General features: G+C 44.7%; 1 protein-coding gene across 1 annotated transcript; it reads left to right on the top strand.

Annotated features, from left to right (window-relative positions):
* Positions 1–1564: 1564 nt before the first annotated feature.
* Positions 1565–20483, top strand: LOC104076628 (tetraspanin-7-like). Its single transcript, XM_009577549.1, has 7 exons — positions 1565–1672; positions 2266–2454; positions 4665–4739; positions 6208–6303; positions 8090–8245; positions 12775–12858; positions 20405–20483. Exons 1-7 carry the CDS (start codon positions 1565–1567, stop codon positions 20471–20473), a joined length of 777 nt encoding a protein of 258 aa, XP_009575844.1. The 3' UTR covers positions 20474–20483.
* Positions 20484–23399: the final 2916 nt, after the last annotated feature.

Here is a 23399-nt window from a genome sequence, read left to right as displayed (position 1 = left end):
TTTTTATTACAAGGCTTGAGTTCTCTTTCAAATGTGAAGCTGCTTGTTCGTTTTGGCAGTGAAGGCTGCTTTTACGTCTCCCTGGGGACAGTGGTAAAACTTTCAGCAGCTCAGGCACAGAAACCAGCCCTTTGTCGAACTGGAGGCGAGAAACCAAAAGTTGTTGTGCGGATTTCCAAATGCCCCACAGCTTGCTTTCGGACTTTGCTGATTAATCAGCACCCTCTGAAAAAGGTTTTTTTAGGGAGAAGAGGGAGATAGGTGAAGATAGTGTTGCGTGTGGATGGGACCAGGCTCAGCGGAGGCATTTGATGCCTGTGGGTAGGTAAGCTACTTGGTGATTTTTTTGACGTTCAGCTGTTCATTGGTGGGGTACGAGAGCGGGGAATCAGCACTTTTCACGCAGCTGTACTGAAAGATGGACAGGAGCTGGATCTATTCCTATCATCACTGTGGGCAGGAGAGCAGAAATCTCTGCTAATCCCATCCCGAGGGTGTGACAGAAATGCGACTGCTGGTCAGGGGGAGTAGGGGAGTCTTAGGGAGATGGAGGAATGAGGGATGTGATGGGTTTCCTGGCAGTGCTGCTCTCTGGTGTGCTTGGAGTGGGAGCCAGCTCTGGGAGGTGTGGGGGAAGGAAGGGGATGAGCTAGAAAATGTCAAAATTACCAGGTGAGATTATTTTCTCTATGATATAGAAAGGATCTCCTGTCTCTGAGGACACGTTAATTTGCTTTTGTCTGTCTGGTCTCCTCTCTTTATTCTCTCTTTTTGTGGTTTCTTTTCTTCCCCTGCATCCCTCCCCCTGTATCTTTCTTCAGAGCATCTATTTTGTAGCCTCCCTCCCCCTGGTATTTTCCTTAGGTGGCTCTGATTATTCAGCAGCTCTGTTGAGTGCAGTTCCCTCTCTGGAGAGGGAGAAATGCTGCACCAGAGCAGCACTTGCTGCCACTGCTGCAGACACAGGTCGAGCAGAGGATGGGCTCCTGCTGAGCAGCAGGACGGTGGAAAGGGCACAGTGGGAAGGCAGTGACAGGGGTGCACTCTGCATAGTCCTTTTTGAGCAGCCTAGCTAAAAAAGCCAAAAAGCTGCTTTCCTTTTTTCCTTCGAGAAGGCTTTCCCTGAATTAATTCACATCAACCTGTGTGAAGAGTAGCTGAAAGATCTTACAACGTAGCTCAGCTGGGATTTTTTAGGGGCAACATAACTGTGAGCAAGGATCCCCTCCATGAACAACTGCAGGGCAGCCCTGGTATAATAGTGTTCAATTTCAAGATTTCACAGCAGTTCACAAGAGAAAATTTGGAAAGCGAACAAAAGAATACTGTCAGGACATTTCTTCTGCTCCTGCCCCTTGGCAGTGGCCTGGAGGAGCTAGTAAGAAGTTTTGGGGGAATTCAGGAAGCGTTTGCAGAGCTGGCACTCAGGACTGGCCCTTCATGTCCCACCTTTGGCCGCACCGTGGGAATGAGTTACGTGTGTACAGTCTTGAAGCAGGCGTGTCAGCATCAGGTGATGATCAGCAGATGGTGCAGGCACCATCCCTGTTGTGGCCACTGCTCGATGTCGGTGTACGGCACACCATGGGCTTCCCCTACGTCCCTGCTGGTGCTGGGACCCTGCGTGCCCCGGCTGCCCTGCGGCATGGTGGCCTCTGCTTGCGCGTCTCAGGCAAGAGGCTGGGTGCTCCCAGGGCCTACTGGTGTCCTCCCACCCCGTGTCATGGGGGAAAGCTTCTGCGCAGCCAGGGGCTCGCTTGCTATATAGCCTGGGGAGTGGGGGAAGGCTCACTTGCCAGAGTAATGCACTGCAAGGGATGCTCGTGTTCCTGAAACTTTGACATTAAGAAGGACGGGATGTCAAGCAGCAGGTTTTTGTGGTTCAGGCAGTTTTTGTGGCAAAACTCAGGAGGTGTGAGGCGGCGGCGGTTATTGTTGGCTTTTGGTAAGAGTGACGGAGTTGGCCACCTCTTTCAGTGTGCTGTAGGAGCAGAGAGCCTGTTCCTGCAGGCCGTACACTGCATCCTCCCTTGGCGATCGTCAGCTTTGCGGTGATTAGTCCTAGATGTTTGTCCCCCAGTGGCAGCCTTAACATAACATCTCCAGGTGCTGGAAATTAATTTTCTCTGTCCATCCCTCTGGAGTTAGTAAAAGTCTTGAGTCTTCCTTCTGCCAACACAACAGCACCAATGAATCTCTTCAGGATCACTGTGTATTGAATTTGGATGCCTCCCCGGTAGCTCCTGACGGCTTTTTGCTTTGCAGATCACAGGCGTTATCCTTCTCGCGGTCGGCGTCTGGGGCAAGCTCACCCTCGGCACATACATCTCTCTCATTGCTGAGAACTCCACCAATGCCCCCTACGTGCTCATCGGAACGGGTACCACAATCATTGTCTTCGGGCTTTTTGGCTGCTTTGCCACTTGTCGTGGCAGCCCATGGATGCTGAAACTGGTAAGCCTGCCAAAGTGCCTTAAGCAAGAGGGGAAGAGGTTTTGTTGATGTATTGGGATTCCCCCCACCCCCTGCCAAGCTTCACCAGATGTTAACGTGGTTTTTTAGGCACATAAGCTAGATTTTATTGATCTTAATGTTCAACACGTGTGTCTTTTGGACAAAGGAGGGGAAAAAAATCTTTGCCAAAACCAGTTGTTGACTGAGTATGAATGAATTTTGTTACCGCACAGCGTACAAGCCCATGTGTGGTTGGGAGCAGGGTGAAATGCTGCTGATGAATTACTCTGTGAGTAATTCTACAATTTTTCTGTTCTTCTGTGAGCCAGATAGATAGGTATATTTACAATCTTAAAAATGTCCAAAGCATTCATAAATGTGAAATTCATTTGAAGTATATTTTAAAGGGGTTATTTTAATACTCTATGCAAAATCTATGAAAAAAATAGTCGGTACCTTCTAAAAGCACACCAGCCTTTCTTTTTCTCCTAACATTCACTAGAATAAAACAAGGCAACCCCAGAAAACAAAGCTCTGTATGGTATGTTTGTCCTTATCTCAAAAGCAGCATGGACTCAAGGTACACTAAGCAGAGGTACAGCAGCTGTCTCTCAGTCCAGTTTAGCCTCTCTCCCTGTAAGTTTCTCTGTTCTGAGTTTTCCAGCCCACCTTAAAATGCAAAGTAACTATAGGTTAAGCAAACCTATATGATAAACTGTTTTTCTAGGAATATTCAGGAGCAAAATCCTACATGTGTAATGATTTGAAGGGTGGAAATACCACTTGTGATGCACTGAGATAGTGGAAAAGGGCTTGACAGTACAATGCATCTCCTGCTACAGTATTTTGGGGTTGATTTTCTAAGGAGATGGCATGATTCTTCTCCAGTTTGATCTGGATTTAAAAAAAGGACATCTTAAAGAGAGTTAATTTTCTCAGTTGGTGGCACAGTAGGGATGAGGTAGCAGCTGCAGATCGGTCAGCAGGTATGTGCTGGTGGCCAGTCAGCATGTACCTAACGCTGTCACAGGCGCACCGCTGCTATCCCTTGCTGGTGATATGCTGTCAGGGCGCGTGTAGAGGCTCGCTGGAGTTACTGCAGTCCAGATGGAAAAGGGATAAAGGTGAAAGAAGATCTAAATCCGTAGGAATTCAGGCTCTGCTAGTTGCTCCGTAAGTCATGTAACTTTTTTAAAGGTATGCCACCTACAGTGACATGTGCTGTTCCAAGCACATGGTTTTATTTTCATTGTACAGGCAAGAAATATTTCAAAACTTTCTTTCTCTCCTGAACAGAATACAGGCAGTGATTTGACAGCTGCATTAACTGTAAAGAATGATTTTTCTACTTCTCCCTTTACTGTTGTCCTCTCTTCCCCAACAACCTTCCATTAAAAATAAATTTCCCTCTTTCCACTCAATCCTGCTAGGACTGAATTTAATTTAAAATGCTTCCTTTTTTGATTAACTGTTATTTAGCACGTGGAGAAAAAAGGTAATTTTCCCTCCAGAAGATTAAGCCCCAACTTCAAATTTTACCATCCCACTTTGCATTTTTTCTTTACCTTCTTTATTTCTGCTTAGATGTATTTTTAATAGTTTGCGAGTGTCTACACTGAAAGCACTGTTTTCAAGGTTTATTTAGCTCCAGATCCAAGTGCTGCTCCTTAAGCCAAACATGGGCCTTGGCTCAGCAAAGTATTTGAGGCATCTGTCTGGTATTACCGTGAGAATATTTCCAGTGAAGTCAGTGGTTCAGTTCATTCATTGGAGAAACTTCAGGAATTGGGAAGCAAATCCCAGTCTAGCATGAGATAGATGAAGACGAACCAAAACACCTGGAGAAGCCTATTTACTTTAGCCATGCAAACATAAAGGGTCTGTTGTATTCTTATTGCAAGATCAAAACTTGAGTGACTTGGATCCATCTCTGGCATGTGAGTGTGTTCTAATTTATATGAGAGCGCTAAGAAATGTGGGAACAGAAATGTCAGAAAAGCCAGTAATTAGACAATACATATAATTTGTGAGTTGTATAAACACATATTCAGGCAATAACCTATGTATCGCCTCCAAAAGACCTTTGGTTTATTAACATCTTTAAAGGGTGTCTAGAGCAGAAAGTTAAATTTTATGTGATAACTGAGCAGTATCTGTGCAGAGACAAAAGTCTGTCACGTTCTGACTTTTCTTGCCTCCTTCCTTTTCAGTATGCCATGTTCTTGTCCCTGGTGTTCCTGGCTGAGCTAGTGGCTGGCATTTCAGGGTTTGTGTTTCGCCACGAGGTAGGTGGAAATGTGCTGAGTTTGCGTATGGCAGTACCTCCCTGGGCAGGAGCTGCTGAGAAGTTCTCTGGAGCGTGGAGAATGTGTAGGTCGCTGAGCTCAGCAGCTCCATACATATCTCCAGGGATGCGGCTGATGTGCAACAATAACATGTACAGGTCTTAAAAACTGATGCGATTCCAAATGAAGGGATTTAGCAAAGCTCTTGGCCTCAGCTGCCTGATAATTTACTCTGGAGCTATCGTTTTTTGTGTGTCCATCATGTAAGATCTTCTTTACTCTTTTACATATGCTGAGGGCTGCAAAACAGATTAAATACTTTTCTTAAACACAGCTTCTTCAGCCAGGCAAGTGCTTGTTTATATAAGGCAGAGCACTTCTGCATCAGACCAGACTCAATGTTTTGTAAATCTTTTTCTTTTTTGGGGCGGGGAGGGAGTGGGATGGGATTTTGTTTCTATCCTGAGAGTAAGGAGAGATTAGAAATAGAGTGAGGTAGGAAACTGGGACAGGAAGAAGCTTTAAAAAAGCAAGATGGTCTAGATTTGTAGTAGCACTTCTGCTTTATCCATTGTAATCAGGTCTGTCTCTGTCTTTAAGTCCATGGACCTACATGCCATTAGTGCTGAACCAGGACAACCCTAAAGACCCTCCTTGTCTCTTCTCTTTGTATTAACTGGTTTTCTAGTCTCCTCTTTTGACATAAGATTTCCCTTGCTGTAGCCTTTTCTGGTGGATACCTTGCGAGTGGTGGATAGTTTTTAATTTCATCCTGAAATACCTGTCCGTCTGCTGAGGATTGCCATTTCATCTGGCCTAACCTGTGGCAGCCTCAGTGTCAGGTTGCTGCTCCCTTTTGGGAGAGGCAGTCTCTTGTGAAGGTCACAGCCATGTGGGTTGCCCAAATCATCTGCTACCCAGCCCGTCAAAGCGCCTTTCCCAGTCACGTGCCTGACCTTCTCCAGCTGAGAGACCTCTTGTTCCTTACCCAAATGCTTTGGTGCTGGGGACAAGGGCTGCCGCCTGGTCAGGGGATTCGTGTCTTCTTTTGATGCCACTGGCTTCTGTCACCAAGGAGTTTGCACAAGCTTCGGCTCCCACCAGGCATCCATGAGCAGAGAGAAGCACGCAGCCTCCTTCAAACTTAGCGCTGTAACAAAGTGTTTGGGGAAAAAGCATCAAAGGATATCTTTCTTCTAGGTTAAGTCATTTTCTGTTTTAAAAAGTAGCAATTTGCTGGGGTAGTTTTCTTTCTATGTCCAATAGACCCCACTTGAAAAATGGCATGAGTGACTCCTGACAGTTAAGAGGGAGCTCTGCCAGCTCTGAAAACACACTTAAAAATGAGTGGGAAGGGCTAGTTTGGGTGCCTTGTCAGGTTTGGAAATGCATTTGCTTCCTGCAAAAACCGCTTCAGATGTTATGTTTTCATTGCTCATGTGGGCTGTTTTTTTCCTCGCCTTCATAGATCAAGGATACTTTCCTTAGGACATATACTGAAGCAATCCAGAATTACAACAAGAATGATGAGCGGAGCCATGCAGTGGATAATGTACAGGAAAGTGTAAGTCTAAAATTGGATATTAAAAATCAATAAATAAAGAGAGACAAAGCATACATTCAGATTTGATCACAGAACATGAAGTGTGGATGGCTCAATCTGCAAGCGGTATGTTGCAAGTAAAATTAGAGGCTGGCAAAGCTGACCTAAAGAAAAAGTATTTCAACTGATATGCTTGTGCAAGATGCCTAAGTTTTAATGAACAAACTATTTAATAAAGACAGTTGCTTGTTGTTGGTCCCAGATCTTGAATTAGGTTTGGGAGCCAGAATCTGTCAATAGGATTATGAAATGTTGTAAATTTGAGCTGGATGAGACAGGATTGTATAATCTAGCATCCTGTATCACTGATAAACTGCAGCAGTTCTCTTCACAAGTACAATGAGAGGCTGGCAAAGGAGACCTAGTGAGTTAAGGAAGAAACAGAGTGTATTTTCTCCAGAGGAAAAGAGGATGGACAAATGCGCTGCTGGGGTCGGCAATGAAAGCTGTTCTCCGGCTGTGCTGGAGGGACGGATTAGGCGCTTGGTAGAAGAGCCTTTCTGACCCACAGGGTGTGGTAGCAGGGCAATGGGAGGTTTCCTTGCCTTCCAGCAGGGCACAGGGCACAAGCAAATGCCACAGCATGGCCAGACTAGTTGGAGATGCCAACCACAAGGGACCAGGTCCACCAACTACAACACAGAGTGATAAAATTCACATTTAAATTCCTACTAGAAACTGTACCATAGCAAGAAGCTATCCCTTCAGCTCACGATACATTCTATGAGCCAATTTGCTTTTCATACGATTGTAACTTGCTGAATGGCTGAAATTTTAATGTAATTGTATTGATAACTTCTAGATCTTCTTTAGATATTACAACTATTAGTTCGACCCCTCAGCATGTTTGAAACTGTGCCTCTAACCTGGCTTCTCCGGGTTAGCAGATTACTGCACTGCTCTAAACTGAGTATATTTTGCCATCAGATTGTCAGTTTGCCTAATGTTAACCTGTATTTTGAACATCTGATTCCTTGGAGTTGGCTAAACTAAATAGTTTTGAGTAATTGTTCAGTGTTTCTGTTGTAGCAAAATGTTCATTTGTAGCTCTGTTTTCACAGGAACTGCATTTATAAGCCCTTTTCCTGCAGAAAATTCAGCACATACTCCGTATCTTGGAGTGACTGTCTTCTAGCTTAGCATCTAGAGCAGAACATCCTTCCCAACTTACGGTTTTTCAGCTGATTTCATAGACACACTCTTACAAACATATGGTCTCCTTCTATTTATGGCTCGGTGAATTTTCCTAGAAATTATTTTGTTGAGTTAGAGAGGCTTGCTTCACCTTAGCAATTTGTACTAGTTTGACCCTGCATGTGTTAAATGTAATTGTATGTAATGCTTTGGGGTTTTTTAAGGCTGCATTGTGAGGCTCTGTCTTGAATTTCCAGGATCATCTTTAGTCGAATAAATAAATAAGCAAAGAAAACAAACAAATGAAAAAAACCCCAACAGCCCTTCAACTAAAAAAGATGGCTTTATGGCTGGACCTTTGTCAACTGTTACAAATAATAGTGGTGCTCATAAAATACCTTTTTTTTAGTAGGTCGTCTGCTCCCACCTTCTGTAAATGACATTCCTGATACTTTTATGATAAATGGGGCGGGGAGTGGTATCTGCTTTTCAAAACTGGAGACAACCTGTCTTTATTTTGATTATGAGCTTATTAAGTGGGCAGTGATGATTCTGTACTAGTTTTAATTCTGGTTTGTTTGTTTGTTTTAAATGTGCCTCTTGTTCCTCATAGCTGAGCTGCTGCGGCATTCAGAGCTACACCAACTGGAGCACCAGCCCTTACTTCTTCAAACACGGCATCCCTACAAGCTGTTGCATGAACTCCAGTGACTGTAATACTCAGGATCTGCGCAACATGACCGTGGCTGCCACTAAAGTAAACCAGAAGGTACCAGTAACGTTGTCCAGAGGCAGTTGTTATGAAACCATTCAGCACACCAGCAGAGCATATGGTTGCTTACAATTGCATTTCATTTCAAATGGTTGGTTGATAACGTGTGTATCGGGCTGGAGTGATGGTAAGGATGGGCTTTGCCCCCAGCTTGCTTTCAAATTCTTTAAGCTGGCCTTTCTCAAATGACCAGGTGCAGCGACGTTTCTGAAGAGGAAGGGATTTGTTCCCCTTCCTCACAGCAGAGATTGAGGTACGGCACTGCACACAGAGGCAGTGCTGGCCGGGCACGGGACCGCAAGTGGCACGTGCGCTCGACTCCCCTTGAGGGTTAGGTCGGTCAGCCCTTCTCTGCTTCTCTGCTCGCGCCCGCTGAATGCGGTGGGTTTTTGTTGAGGACAAAGACGTAGGCAGGTGGAGGGAAGGACAGGTTTTACTCTGTTTATGTTCAAACTGTAATTTCAGTGCCAGAGCCTAACTGCCATCCCAAACAGAGAAAACACGGGTGATGGACAACAAGTGTTGTGGTTGGCTGGTATGTTTACAGTGACTCTTAAGAAGATCTTGGACATGTGCTGCTGCAAGCATAGCAGAGCCAAAGTGACCCCTCCCCTGGGGTCACCCGAAGGAGCAAGTTGGGAAAACAGAATAGGGTTGGGAAAGCAGGTTGGGAAAACAGGAAGAAAAGGAATAATTGGAGAATAAAAATACAGAAAACACAAAGAAAGGGAGGAATAAAGAGAAAATAATGCAACATATATAGCAGACACAGCACTGCAGAAATACAACTCAAGTTATTGCATTAAATGCTAGTGCATCATTAATTCTTTCTTTCTCACTTGAGATTCGCAAGAGAGGCAACAGTCTGTAAAAGGTAAAAGGAATATTGTGGCCAAATCATAAGTTGCGGCATAGCTTAGTTAGACTTAAGGATTATTTTCTTTTCTGTTTTTGTTTTCAGAGTTGAATTTAAAAAAATAAATAAAAGTCCTGAGTAGGTAACAGGGGAAATATGGAAATGCCTTTCTGCCTTCTGTTTCTGTCTTTTTCACCTCAGCCACCTGTGAATCAGGAGGTTGGAGTGGTGGCTGAGCACAGCCTGAAACATCTTTCTTTGAAAACCAGTCAAGTGGACAACATTTTCTAGCACGTATTTAAAAAAAGATGCTAGAGGATTATTTTCCACTAAGCCTTTCTTTTCTGTAATAGTTTAATGAGAGCCACTTGTTGCAGACATATGTGGAACATTAGTGACGTCCATCTGTTACGAAACTCGCAGTCGCCACCAGCAGAATAATCTTGCTGGGTTGCATGAGTGTGAAGGATGAGCCACTCCGTTCAGATGCACTTTGTGACTTGTAGTAACTTTCTGGTTTTGTAGAAGTGGAAAGAAGGTGAGAGGCAGGACGGGGTGGATCTAGGGGATGTGCAGTACGGCCAGGATCCCCTGCACGCAGAGTGCCTCCTGGGCAGCCCATCCTGAGCCCGTGCTTCTGCCCACCTTCCCGGCAGGAAAGCTTTCCGGTGTGGCTGGTACTCTGCCAGCAGGTCCCACCTTTCCAGTTCGGGATGGCCACGCACTCTGAACCTTTCCTGGCTGCATAACTGAGCGGGTGCCATTTGCACTCCCACCACCAGTCTGATGTTTCCGCAAAGTGCCGGGCTTGCTCTGCATGCTCTGCCTGCACAGAGAAATCCTTGTCCACACGAGTTCCTCTTGGCAAAGGATGCCTGCAAAATTTTAGGAAGCAGCTGAGGGATGAATGAGCTTGTGCTAGACCAGGGCTAGTAACGCACTCCTAAGCATCTCTCCTGCGAATGCACGACTTGCCTGACAGAAGAGGAATGCTGATTCCTCAGGAAGCAGTTGACTTAATTACTTGATTTTATTACCTAGGGGAAGTTCGAGTGTCCTGCGACATCTGAAAAATTGTGTCCCATTTTCTGAGATAGCCATTTGTAATCAAAGGTTGTAAAGATTGTTTTTTAGCAGTTGTGAGATCTCGGAGTTGTCCCAAACGTTTGAGCAAGGTGGGATGTTTCTGAGAGGGGCATGCTTTTTAAGCAAGCAAGAGAAAATGTTGTGTGGCCCTATGCTTTCTCTTCAGATAGGAAGCAAACGCCTCTGACCCAAGCCCCTTGCTCATCTTGGAAATAGGCACTTTGCTCTGTGTTTGTTGGAGAAAAAGGAAAATACATATTGTCTGTGTCGTGGAAGACCCTTGTTACCGTTCCTGTAGATAAGTATATTTGGAATACATCTTTTTGGTGGATCTTGCAAATCTATCAGTAAGACAAGTTCTCGAGGAGCTAACAAAATCACTAGCAGTTTATGAGGACTAATGATGAATTATCCAAAGAGGATTAAACTAATGATCTAATTGCAGGACTAAAAGACAACATTCTTGGATTTTCTTTGCCAACTCTGCCACTAACTTGCTTAGTGACCTTGGGTAAATCATGTAGTCTCTCTGTCTGTTTCTTCATCTCAGATGGGACTAATACCTAACTTTAAGAGCTGTCATTAGGATTAGCTAATTAACATTCGTATAGTGCTTTTAATCTTCAGAGCTCATTGCCGACAAATCTCAAGAACTACTTCTCTCTAAAATCTTAATAAAGGAACAGATGCATGGTCTGAAGAATGATTGGACACTTGCTAAGTTGTCACTTCTGTCCTCTGAATCAGCACCAAGATGTGCGCACACGGCGCTTCACGTGCTTCTGCACAGTATATACAACTCTTGGGTGCTTCTTGCACTCTTACTCCGTGGACAGTAAGGACTGAACAATTAAGCCGTACTTATGCAATGCTCTTCGGGAAACAGATGATTGTGATTTGGGAAAAAACAGTCTTCAAATGAGGAGAGCGATCAAAACTATCTCCCTTTCATGTTTTTTTAACAAGATCTTCTGTCTCCCTCAAATTACCATCACTGTTAGATGTTGCATCTCTTGAAGGCTGTTGAACAGAATTCGGAAGAGCTGGGAGAACATTAAGCCATGTCAGACAAAATGAAAGCACTGCTTGAGAAATCTAATCTCATTTCATAACATGTAAGACACACACAACGATAGTTGCTTGATATGTTAAATAAGCCAGCTTGAATCTGACATACTGTACACTGTTGTAAGACCTAATTAAGGATTAATATGTACACATAAACATTTCAGAACTGAATTATAGCTGTGCTGGTCCTCAGCTCAGTTTACCACTTCATTACTCTCAGGATGAAATAAAATGTCTTCTGATATTATAAAAGAGGTTAAAGAAATGATACAATTTAGTTCATGAATGGCCTGTCTCTAACAGAGGACATCATCCTTTCCTTCTAGCTGTGATTATTTACAAGCATCTAGTGCTCTGAAGTCATGTAAAGAGTTCCTAAAGTGTTTGCAGAAGTGAGGGGGGTGTGGATGGAGGGGGAATGTGGAGACAATTCTCTCTTATGGGACAGGAGTCCAAACTGGGGAAGGAAACTCACTGTTATTTCTGTTTTTATCAACTTCTGATAAAGTGGATAAAGTTGTAACATGAAATGAAATGCTTTGGGACTGGCTTTACACTGAGTGGTGTTGGTCATTTGAGGAAGCGTGGCAAAAGGGACCAAGAGGTGGCTTTGGATTGTGTGGGCAGATAGGTTAGTAATGAAGGAAAAAATGGACATTATCCTTTTTTTCTTCAAGTTTTGCATCACTTGTTTAGATTCATTTAGACACCACAAACTAGGAAAGCTAATTTCAAATGCTTTTTTGAGGGGTAGAGTAGGTGAGGGGAGAAACTTAGTGAAAATTATCATACTGATGGGGACACCTCAAAAAAGCCTATCCAAGAGAAGGGCAGAAATGTGTATGAATCTTCTGGCCCCAGTATGGGCTGTGAATTGAGGCACAAGGCAATTGAGACACAGCTGATGGAGTCAGGGTCTGAGCTAGAGGGAGAAAATTGGGTTTGGGGAGCAGGACAGGCAATTTTATGTCCAAGAGCAAACGAACCAAGAAACTTCATACAAAACCATTAATAACTTTGTTATATGGTTTAAAGTTATATACTACTCAGTACCTTGCCTGGTGTCCTTTGACAGGCGAAGGCAAGCAGAATGCCTCACTGGACGCCTGAAGCATGCTTGTATTAAATACCTGGAGTATTAGGAGATCAGCGTCATTTATTCATTTTTGACACCTGTATTATTGCATTACCTTATATTGGTTTGGTTTCAGGTGAAAGCTATATTAATGGTTTTTAAAACAATGCGAACTGACTTTCTTTAATAAGACCTACAAAAAGGAGTGCAACATCACATTTAGCTTTTAAAAGTAGTGAAATACATTTGTTTCTAAAAATAACTGGTTTTGCCACCGCTTCCCATCATTCACTTGGAATTGCTATTAAATAAAAAGATGACATTGTTGGAAATTATAGCAAAAATATTGTCTAGCCCAAGTCCATTTTAAATGAGAAATTTGTATGTATGCATTTGTGGCAGGGAAGGTCGATACAAGGAATGATTATGTTTGTTTTCCAGGGCTGTTATGATTTGGTGACCAGTTTTATGGAGACAAATATGGGAATCATAGCTGGAGTGGCTTTTGGGATTGCGTTCTCACAGGTAAGTGCGTAAACGCTTCCCTTCCCCGCTTTTTTCCCCTCTCTTTTTCTTTACCTGGACTTCAAGGAAGGAAGGATTATGGAAAGGGACTGAACTCAGCATGCTCATTAGTCCTGAGGTCATCTGTTCATTGATTTTCTTTTTTTCAACTTAAATGAAGTTTCTCCTTGGGAATATCAGTTACGGTTGAGCTAATGACTAGCTCAAGGAAAACAACTTGTCCCTCCACTGGGTCAAATAGAGGTTAACCCAATAAAACATTGGCTTAAATGGAGCATAAACAGCTAAGAAGACAAATAGCTTATCCACTGTTTGGATAGGCTTCTATCTTCTAAGCACTCTTATTTTTTCTTAAAGGAGTCTAGAATTCAAATAAGAGTGTACCTTCAGGTCTCCCCATCCTGGACCTGGAGCCTGGAAGGGGGCACCTGGGTATGGTGACCGATTTTTTTTTTTTTTTTTTTTCCTTTTAGCACTGAACACTGAGCCAAGATCTGCCAAATCAGATTATTAAACAAACTCCTTGCCTGCACCAAAGGGAGTTTGGCATGGGAGGGACAAGAGGAGAGCTAAGAAGGTGTTTGCGGCTCCCTGATATTCAAACTGCCTTTACCTAGACAGGAGTCGGGGAAAGGTCTGGTCAGAATCTTCTGATCAAGAAGGGGCAGGAAAACACCTGCATGTTTCGACAAGATGCTCCTTTATACTAGTCACTTCGTGTGTGATGGCAAGGATTCTCCTGGAAACATGCAAAAATGAGAGAGAGGGAAACACGGTCAATGCAAAAGTGCTTGCAGAATGGTTCAGCAAAAATGCACAGCGATGTGTATGGTGCCTGAAACGCTTCTACCTGAGAGGCAATATCTGCCTACTCTCTGCAGAGATTACATAGTACAACTGCAAATGTCATATTCTAAAACGATCATGCAGCTTTCATTTGCTTCATTCGCACAATATTAAAAATCTGGGTCCTGAGGCAACACTGAAAATATGAATGTATCTATTGAATGACTTATGTTTATCCAGTGGTTGGAAAAAATGAGGTGCTAGGAAAAATTATTTGACGACTTCTTAAAACTCATGAATTCAGTTAGCAAGCTGTATGTTTACACTGTGCTGCACTGGAAACAAGGGATTTGCCAGTGCTGTTGCCAGTGATGGGCAAGTGAATTAATGGGAGGGCTGTGGCTGCCCTCTTGCTCCTGCTGCCCCATGTGGTCAGCCCGTGCTCGGCTGCACGGTGTTTTAGTCACATCTCTCTGAGGTTTAATTTGCTCAGCAGTTACAATGGCCTCCAGGTTCTTCAGAGTAACTGTCCCCAAGCCATGTGGAAAATGGCCACCACGTCCTCTCGGTCAACTTACGCACAACCCGAGGGAGCCCTAAAACTTTTGGGCTCAGACCAGCTGACTGCCCGGCCTTGGGCATATCTGGAAACCTGATGCCTTCTAGCCTAGGTGTTAGATGTGAGAAGCCCATGATTTGGCCTGTCAGCTTGTTTCAAGTGGGCGTAAACATTGGTTCTTCATACTGCTAGCCACCCAGAGCATGTGTGTGGGTGTCAGGTCTTCGGGATCCAGAAGTGGTGAAACCACCAGTCTGGAGCTGTTGGTGCATGGAGCAGGGCGGGGTTGGGGTTTTTTTTAATAGGCTATTCCAGTTCTTGTTGAATGGTCATGGTTGTCTTGATGCTCTTCTCCAACCTTGATTATGACTTGATTACTGCTATAGGACTCTGAGCTCTTATTTCAGTTTGGTTTCTAGACAGCCAGAAGGCTATAAAGCATCTTTTTAAATGCTTCATGTAAAACCATCCAAAAGAAAAATGGGATGAGTAGAATTTTATGATTGATATGCTGCTGGGGCAAATGCCTGTCAGGACCATTGCTACCTGAAAGCCTTTAACGCATGTATCATGTGTATGATAGGCAAAGCATCATCTTATCTTGCCTGAAAGTTGCTTGCAGCTGGGAGGGAGACTGTAGGAAGAGCGCAGCTGAATTGTTAGTATTTTGGCACGTGCCGGGATGTTTACTCTAGGTCATCAGTGGTTTGTGAGCTCAACACAGGAAGGCGGGTGGGCAGCGCGGGCAGAGGGTGGTCCCTGCCACGGGAGCCCTTTGGCGCAAGGCGAGATTAGCGTGACAGGCTGCAGGCAGCACGGGGGGGAAGGCACTTTGCCGCTGCGGCTCCAAGTGAAAACCAAAGTACATTTTGATGTGGCGTTGGCAGCTCACGCTGCCTGATGGCGTGCGCCCTGCTGCCAGCTGGGGATGTCGCTCCCCTGCGTAAGCGCAAGGCTCTGGCGCTCCGGGTAGACCCTCAGCTGCTTGGGGTGTTTGCGAATGTGTAAAAAGGAGGAGAGAGGGGATGCAGGGGAGAAAAATGCATCTCTCCTGGGGTGTGAAGAATAGAGGGCGGCCAGTTACCATTTACTGCCTAATCTGCTTTGCTGGACCCAATTAGGGACCGTGTGTACAAATTGATTTCAGGTTAACCGTGGCTGGCAGTAATGCCAGGCAGTGCTCCAGCTGTAGGCGAGGTTTCCCTGTTCCTACTGAGAATACGTTTAATCTAAATAAAAGACAAATTAGATCATGTTGCTCTTCTACAGTAAAGCATGCTCAAGGGCCTTTCCTTCACATGATTTGTTAGGTGTTGACTAGCATGGGGAATGTGCTGGTTCCCAGAAATAGGGAAAGTTGATGTAATGGCATTGCGCATCTTACAGGCCTGGCACAGACCTCCCAATCAGAGTCAGAGTTTTAAAAAAACTGCTGTGTTGCTGACATTGCCTGCACTGCTCCTCAGGTTTGAAATAATAATAATAAAATACAATTTGATTGTTTTTGGAATCAGATGCCAATGTTGACTTCCAGCTGGAATAATTTCAGTTTAGCAGGTGCTCTTCAGAGCAGCAAAATGATCGCTGTGTTGTGCCCAACAGAGAATAAAATTATGCAAGCAGCATAGATGATGAAGAGTTTTGCCTAGATAAAACTACAGCACAGCGTTGGCTTAAGGGGCACAAGAGGCAGGGTTTGGGGGGGGTTATAGATTGTGATTGCAGTAGAGTCCCTGAGTAGGGGAGTCTCAGTGCAGTGTTAACGCCAAATTATTCCTTCTGTACTGAAGAACTGGAAGCCAGGCGCTCTCCACGTGTCAAACCCAGTTCCTGAGCACACACAGTTCCCATCATTTGAAGATACGTTCTCATGCGGCTATTGTCCCCCTCTACAGTGCAGCATCCACCTGCCCTCTTTACTGTTAACATTAATGTGAGTAGCTCTGCCTGACTGTGAATGCAGTTCTGGTGCAGACATCATCCACCTTGTCTGCTGCAACTCCTCTCTGAGTATAGGGAGGCTGAGACTTGTAATCCTAGCACAGGATTACACCTCAGTCACCCCTTGCACCAGGGTTAGGGAGTGGGATCCACATCGGGATCCAATATGTGACTTGAAATCTAATGTAAGACTAATTTTGTTGCTTCTAAATACTAATCAGTGTGGATTCAGCATGGAGATAGGACCTGTGCCAGAGGCATACCACGGCACAGGAGGCTGACTCAGGTAAGCGATTTGTGATATGGAAAATTTGCTGTCTTCTAAAATAGAGGCAGGGAACCTGGATGCTTGAAGATCTGCGTATTGAGAATATGGCAAGGTAAATCATTCAACTAAACAATTATTCCTGATGCATTAAAAAATCCAGTTTTAGCTTACCTGATCCACTGATGAATTCCCAGTTAGTTCAATACGTTTCTATTTATAGAAATTCTCTCAAAGAACGAGAAATGGTGAAGATGCCAAGACCCAAAATAAAATGGAAATTCAAATTGCACTTCAGTTTCTCTTCAATATAATAAGATGTAATAAATACGTCATGCAGGACAGCTTCCAGTCAAGGTTAACTCCTGCAAAATAACTATATTAAAAAGCCAGTTATCATGTTTGTGATGGGAGAGAAGATTGCTAGGAAGTTGCTGTGGATGGATTTCAGTGGTCAGATCTGAGATATGCATGAGATGACTGCTAGAAACCATGGAGAGATGAACAACACATGCACTGCATTCTGCTCTCTGGAATGAGCTTTGGTCAACAGGATGGCAGTAAAGAAGACACACCTGAGGGATATGGGTTTCCCAGTGCTCTAAGCCAAATAATTTGTCAGCATTTTCAAGTTTCCCGCAGCAAGACCAGAGGTACCAAGACAAACTCTCAGTTTTCTGTGTAATAGTTCAGAGAACCAAGATAATTTTAGAAAAAAGAGAAGAAAGGGAAAAAGTGAGAGAGAATACAAATGCAGAACCAAGTCTGTCATCTTAGCACTCAAAAAATTGGGAGTATTAAAAAAAAAAATAAGTGGATAAAAGTTGAGATGGGGCACTTGAGAGACAATGGGAGTGAAGGGAAATGAATGCCACTTCTAGAAGCTAGTTTCTTTGCGGGGATCCTTTTATGCCAATCCCTCTGTTTTTTCAAAGGAGCTGCGGGGACCTGCTGCACAATAGGATAAGGGGCTTCCTCCCGTCTGAAGAGCAGAGGTTGCAAGTGATCAAGCAAATGGAGAGAGCAAGGGGGGGTGGAGAGCGCTCATTTGTGGTTCGCGGACTGGGAGCCTCTAACCTGGTTTAAATGCAGAGGACTGTAGTTATGACTGTAATGAAAGAGCACCGTGAGGAAAATTCAGCAACCTAATACAGTATCGCCTCTTCTTGGCGACAGGAGGGACAGTACTCTTGTGGTTAAATGTGGAAGTCTACACACCTTGGAAAATACATGTTTTATATGTGTTCAAAGTACTTCTAAGATATTTGTTATAGCTCTGCTATGTCCTGGTAATAGCTAGAAATGTTGTTTAAAATGTGTATGCCATGGCTTGATATGCATGCCATTATTTTTGAAATATGGAAGTTTAATCTTATGGTACTATAACCACTTAAATGCATAAACCAGCATACGGTCAGAGCCAAGAATTAAAAAGTGGGCCAAAGGTCAGAAAGATACATTCATGTGTAACCTGCCATTCGTCTTACGAGTGACTTGAGTAAATCAAAACATTGTCACATGCCTGCAAATGCTACAAAGCTTAGACTCGCTGATTATTAGAGTTACAGACTGTGTAAAACGGAAGAATCCCTAATTAAAGGTAGCTGGGGAGATCTGCTACAGCTGAAGGGGGAAAGAAAAGCCCATGGCTTCCTCTTTGTATGGGCTGCAGCATCTTTCCCCTGTAAACCTGATACAAGCAGCAGATTGTGGCTGGGAACAATGATGGCTGTAATCTGGGTGCTCGTGATGGGAAATAATAGGTACCTCGTGGCACAGGCATAAAAAAAAAAAAAGTAAATTTGAATGTACGTACGTTGTTGGCCATTGTAGGATAAGGGAGGAACTGATTTGGGTCTGGGATGGAATTTCCTCAGTGAAAATAAATAGGATGAAATACTCTGTGAAGTTCGTCTTAATGAAAAATGCAGTAAGGCAGAGAAGTAACCTCTGAGGCCGGCTGAGGAGGGTGAGAGAGGGTGAAAGGTACCACAAGCACAGAAAAGGGATAGCGAAGCAGGTGGGACAGGGCCACCCAGAGGCACTTACTCTGTTCTGCCTGTCAGAGCATGGAGAAATACATACCAGGGATGCACTATGGGAAATCTCATTCTCCAAAACTGAACTGAGCTAAAGAAACATCACACGAGTAAGCATGGGAGTGTTAAAGACTCTCTAGTAAACCTGCAGAATGTTGGGGGTTTTCAGCAATGCTTCCCAAACGGCCAAATTGATAAATCATCCTCCTGGTGGCTGGAATATTTAACCATGGAAATCCAAAGCCCAGCCAGAGTATGCTGGCATCCTCATCGTCGCTGGTCCATGGACTCCTGGGCGAGTGCGTCAGCACTCCAGCTACCAAATAAGTTTCCTGCTGGAATACCTGTCTAGAGAAGTTTAGTAGAAACGGCAACCAGATGGCTAAAATGTCTTCTCGGTATCAAGTGAGATTTTCAAAAGCTGAGGAGGGTTTTCAGCACCTACATCTCTTTTGGCAACTGTGAAAATACAGCCCCCAAAACCGAGTAGCTTAGGTTTTTAATGGAGGTTGGTCAGGAGGTGTTATCTGTGCCCCACATCTAGTTATAACCAAGGCAGTGTCATCCTTGGTATTTGGGGCCAAAATCGGGGGTTGCATGTGGGGGACGGTGGGGATTCACACTGCTTTTAAAGATGACTCCAAGCCCTTTTGAGATGCCCAGAGCAGTCCTGGTGGACACTGAAACAGGAGAGGGAGCGGTAGCGGCAAATTTCTGGCAAATGAAGTGTGTCCTGACCAGAAACATGACATCGTAGGGGCAGAAGACAGTTTATCCAGATTTGAGGTACCCTGGCTTGATCTTGCTCTGGGCTGATGCCAGCCCAAATCAAGCAATTGGCTGGTAGAGAAGATGTATATTTTGATGATGATCGCGTTAACAGGGAGCACTGACGGTCTAGGGGAAAGGACACGCGATCCCAAGCGTGAAATGGAAGAAGGAGCCAGTTTGGACGAGCAGCCAGCCAGGCGTTATCTGCGCATGCTCTGCGGGCTCTGAGGGAGCTCCGCTGCTGCCAAAAGGTTGTGATCCCCCTCCTTAAGCACCGCTCCCTTGCGACGCGCTCTGCCCGCAGCAGAAGGAGACGGGCAGAGGTGGTGCCCCCGGCACGGGTGAGCCAGCTGGAGCAGCTGTGACACCCCTTGCTTGGAGCCAGGTCCAGGGAACGGCCCTCTCGCCTCACCCCCGTAGCCAGGAATGAGCTGTAACAATCTGGGTATGCTCATGAGTTAATTAATTGACCAATCCAAATGAGAAAAGTGAGGTTGAATTATTTATAGCATATTAACGCTGTTGGCATATGCAGGAAACGCTAACAAACTGCAACAGGCAAAACGTTGAAATGACTGAGTGCTTATTGATGAGTGGAAGCCAGGGATCTGTTTTCAATAATCTGAGTGACAGCCAAGGGAATAGTGGAAGACTTTTTATTTATTTATTTCCAGATTTATAACGCTCATTTCTCCGGTGCTTCATCATTTGTAAAGAAAGCATAACCACTCTGGGGCATTAGGAAGCTTTTCCCCAGCACACTATTAGCAAAGTGAAAGGGGCCACCAGCGCTCGGTGGTGGTGGTGGGTGGTGGGTGGTGGCGAGGAGCCCAGGTGGGGCTTGCGAGTGAACCGCAGCCAGTAGCGTGCTGATGCCCCCACCAGTTTACCCATCCACCTCTGACTTGGCCAGGCAATGACAACTGGTTTGAAAAGTAGTAAAAAGGCATGCTGTCTATCAAATAAGTACGCTCTGATAACGGTCAAGAGGAAGATCTGATGAAGAAAGATGGGAGTTTTTGATGCTGTTTTTCTGATAAAGAGTGGTCCTTAAAATAGGGCATAAATATTTGTGCATAACAACTCCAGAACATGAAATCTTTGCTTAGTACGGCCTCTCCTTTGCTCTGCGTTTCATTTAATTTAACTTAACTTCTATTCTACTTCTATTCTTGTCCGGAACAGTTGATTGGGATGCTGCTGGCATGCTGTCTGTCCCGGTTTATTACTGCTAACCAGTACGAGATGGTGTAACAAGGTGAGCTTTCCCCGCTTTCTATGCGGTATGCTATATACGCTCTGGTATATTGTCGTGGCTGCGCTGCTTCTGCTGAAGATAGCGGGCAAGTTTTAGATGCTCAGCACGTTCATCAAGAATTAAATCTTCCCACAGGATTTTTTGCTTTGGGATTTCCATCCCGATATTCTGCCTGGTTGAAAAAAAAAAAGGGGGAAAACATACTATTGAATGTTTTGTCATTTTGGCTTTCTTCTTGAAAAGGGAGGGCAAAATATCCATCGTGAACGCTGTTAGCAACCAAAGCAACCCACTTCTTTTCTTCTATCCTCCCCGACCCGGTCTTTCAGGAGTGCGAAGTCCAGAGCCTGTCTCAAGACCAGGAGCTGCAGAATTGGAGAAAGACTGAAACGAATGTTACAGCACACACTCTCTCTCGCACGCACGCACACCCTCGCCCCCACAAGCAAGCACGTGCGCGCGCACACTCGCACCCCACCTCCCGAACTCTGTCCCATGCGTAGTGTACCATTCTGTGAAGTACCGCGGTGCCACCGAGAGCAGCCGGGTCCCCTCGGCCTCCGGACCCCGACCCCATCCCCGCGGCTCGGCGTAGGACGGCACCGAATGTATGTTCTTGGTCACACAGTAGTTGCATCGTAAGTTAACAAAGGTAATTCATTAACAGCGTTGATCGGGCTGTGCATGTAGTGACTGGAGGGCATAATTAGCCTTTCACCATGGTTAATAAGTGTTGCACACATTCATATAAACCGGTATATGAAATATATATTCTTTTGGTTTTATCTTAATTTCTTGTTTTGTTTATTGCTTTACTAAGGTTTTCATCCTTTGCCCTTCCCTGCGCCTGCCCCCCTTCCCCAGAAACAAAGGAATCAGTAACATAAAGTAAAGATACTTGAAAATGATGTTAAAATGTTGTGCTTGAAGGGAACCGTTATTCCTGATGTTCTTCTACATCTTTGATTCTTACTCAGTGTTGTATGCCTAGTGCGTATCCCGGTAGGCTTTGTCTAGTGCATTTTGCCTCTGAACCTGATCCTGTGTAATACTGTTATTAAGCTGTGTTGTTGCTTACTGTGAAGGCAGGAATTTTGCTTCCTTTATTTTTATTAGGTAGTTATGAACTAATTGAACTGTGCTGTACTGCGGCCTTCATACTTTTTTCCTGTTCTTTCTTTTTCTTTCTTTTTGCATTGAGGTTGCAGCCACCAAATACACTGTTGAATCAAATCGAAATAAACACACACACATAAAAAAAAAAAATCACAAAAAAAACAGGCATATGAAATATTTTTGGGGGAAAGCAAAAGTTTAAAACCTTTTTAAAAAAAATAGGACTTTTTTAATAATGCCTCTGTCTAGCATGCCAACGAGAATGCATTGATATTGTGAGTATTTGTGATATACGTATTAATAAATGGAACCATTACAGATTTCTAGCCGCTTCCTTTTCGTTCTTTAGTGGTAAGACAACTCTTTCGAGGGGGGAAGTGAACATGAAACACAAGTGCACAGCTTGGAGTGACATGTCTTTATGCATATTTTAACAACTAACTTGCTTGTGACGGAAAAAATGTTACTGCCCTGGAAAAAAAGAGAAAGAGCTGGAATTGTTTCAAAACTCCTAGAAAAGCCTTCCACAGCTGGTTTCACCATGTGACAAATGCATACCCTCTGCTTTGCAATTTTTTGTCTTGTGACTGATACGATCTGCAGCGTTCAATTATCCCGTCCTTAGCACTGTGCCTGCTTTTGGCATTCAGCAGTTCTCTCTGATTTTGGTGAGGGAAGGGACAAGAGGAATTTGGGGCTGGGGTGGGTAGTAGCCGTCTTCGCTGCGTTTGTGAAAGGCAGGCACTTATCTCTTTCTCATTTGAATGCATGAGGTGTTGAAGATCTGATGGAAAGTCCATGAAGGTTTAACCTGGAAGTTTTGGGCCGAGCTCGTACATTGGCAACGCAGACAGAGAAGACAACTTGAGGAGGGAAGCCCTGCAGCCTTCCAGCTGTGGAGGAGCTGCGCAAGCGCCTCTGTCCGCACAGCCCGTACAGCTGCCGGAGTCCCAGCCCCTCCTCCATCCGTCTGTCCATCCGTCCGTGCCACCCACCCGGTTACTGGCACCCTCCGCCTGGGGAGGGCTGCCCTGCCTGCTGCCTCCAGCATCAGCTCCCCGTGAACCTCTGAGTGGTGCTGGCGCGGTCGGTGCGCTCCCACCCACAACTAAAAGGGCTTGCAGCCGCACGGGCAAAAACCTGTCGGCATATGCCGAGGCAGCATGTCTTAAAAACCCCAGTGGCATCTTTGGCTTTATTTGGAGAGCATTTCCAGAGCAGGGAGGGTTGGGACCCTGGTTGCTTTGCCAGGGGGATGGGAAATCAGTACTCCGTGTTGCTCTTGAAACACAGGTAATGGTTTTTATAGATTTGATCCACTGCCAAAACGAAAAGCTGCGATTTGCTGCTCAGTCTCTGCTCCTGTATTCGATTACAGCTCAGAGCTTCACATTTGGCTTCTGTCACAATTTGTATTTTTCAGCCCGGCTCTAAAATGCACAACCCCACCATGTGCGGGCTTCAGCAGGTTGTGTTCCTGCGGTGCCCAGGAGCCGAAGCTCTGGCTGTGCCGAGAGCCGGGCGCACTGTAACGCACTTCCACAGGCCTGCTTTGTTCCATGAAAAACGTGAGCAACTCACATTTTCTTCATCACTTACGTTTTCCCTGTTACAAGTTGTTGGCAATGGGGACAAAAAGGCTTAGTGTATTTGTGCAAGAGGGGCATTAAGGTGTTGGGGAGTCTGAAGTGCATTTTGTGGCAGGATGCTGTTATGGATGGGGATGCATTGACTTCCAGCTGAAGACCTGTTTTCCCAAGGTCTGCTGTATCGGAGATGTTCCCCTACCACTGTAAATGAATAGCA

The sequence above is a fragment of the Fulmarus glacialis genome, unplaced genomic scaffold (assembly GCF_000690835.1).
Source record: "Fulmarus glacialis isolate BGI_N327 unplaced genomic scaffold, ASM69083v1 scaffold17245, whole genome shotgun sequence".
Taxonomy (NCBI): domain Eukaryota; kingdom Metazoa; phylum Chordata; class Aves; order Procellariiformes; family Procellariidae; genus Fulmarus; species Fulmarus glacialis.
The sequence above is the reverse complement of the archived record's forward strand: the minus strand, read 5'-3'. Positions and strand labels throughout refer to the sequence as shown.

Bases quoted from the DNA above. Each gene is read 5' to 3' on its own strand.
- LOC104076628 (XM_009577549.1), top strand. From the start codon at position 1,565: ATGTCGGTGTACGGCACACCATGGGCTTCCCCTACGTCCCTGCTGGTG. The intron at 1,673-2,265 runs GCAAGAGGCTGG...TTTGCTTTGCAG, and splicing joins CCTCTGCTTGCGCGTCTCAG to ATCACAGGCGTTATCCTTCT. The intron at 4,740-6,207 runs GTAGGTGGAAAT...TCGCCTTCATAG, and splicing joins GGTTTGTGTTTCGCCACGAG to ATCAAGGATACTTTCCTTAG.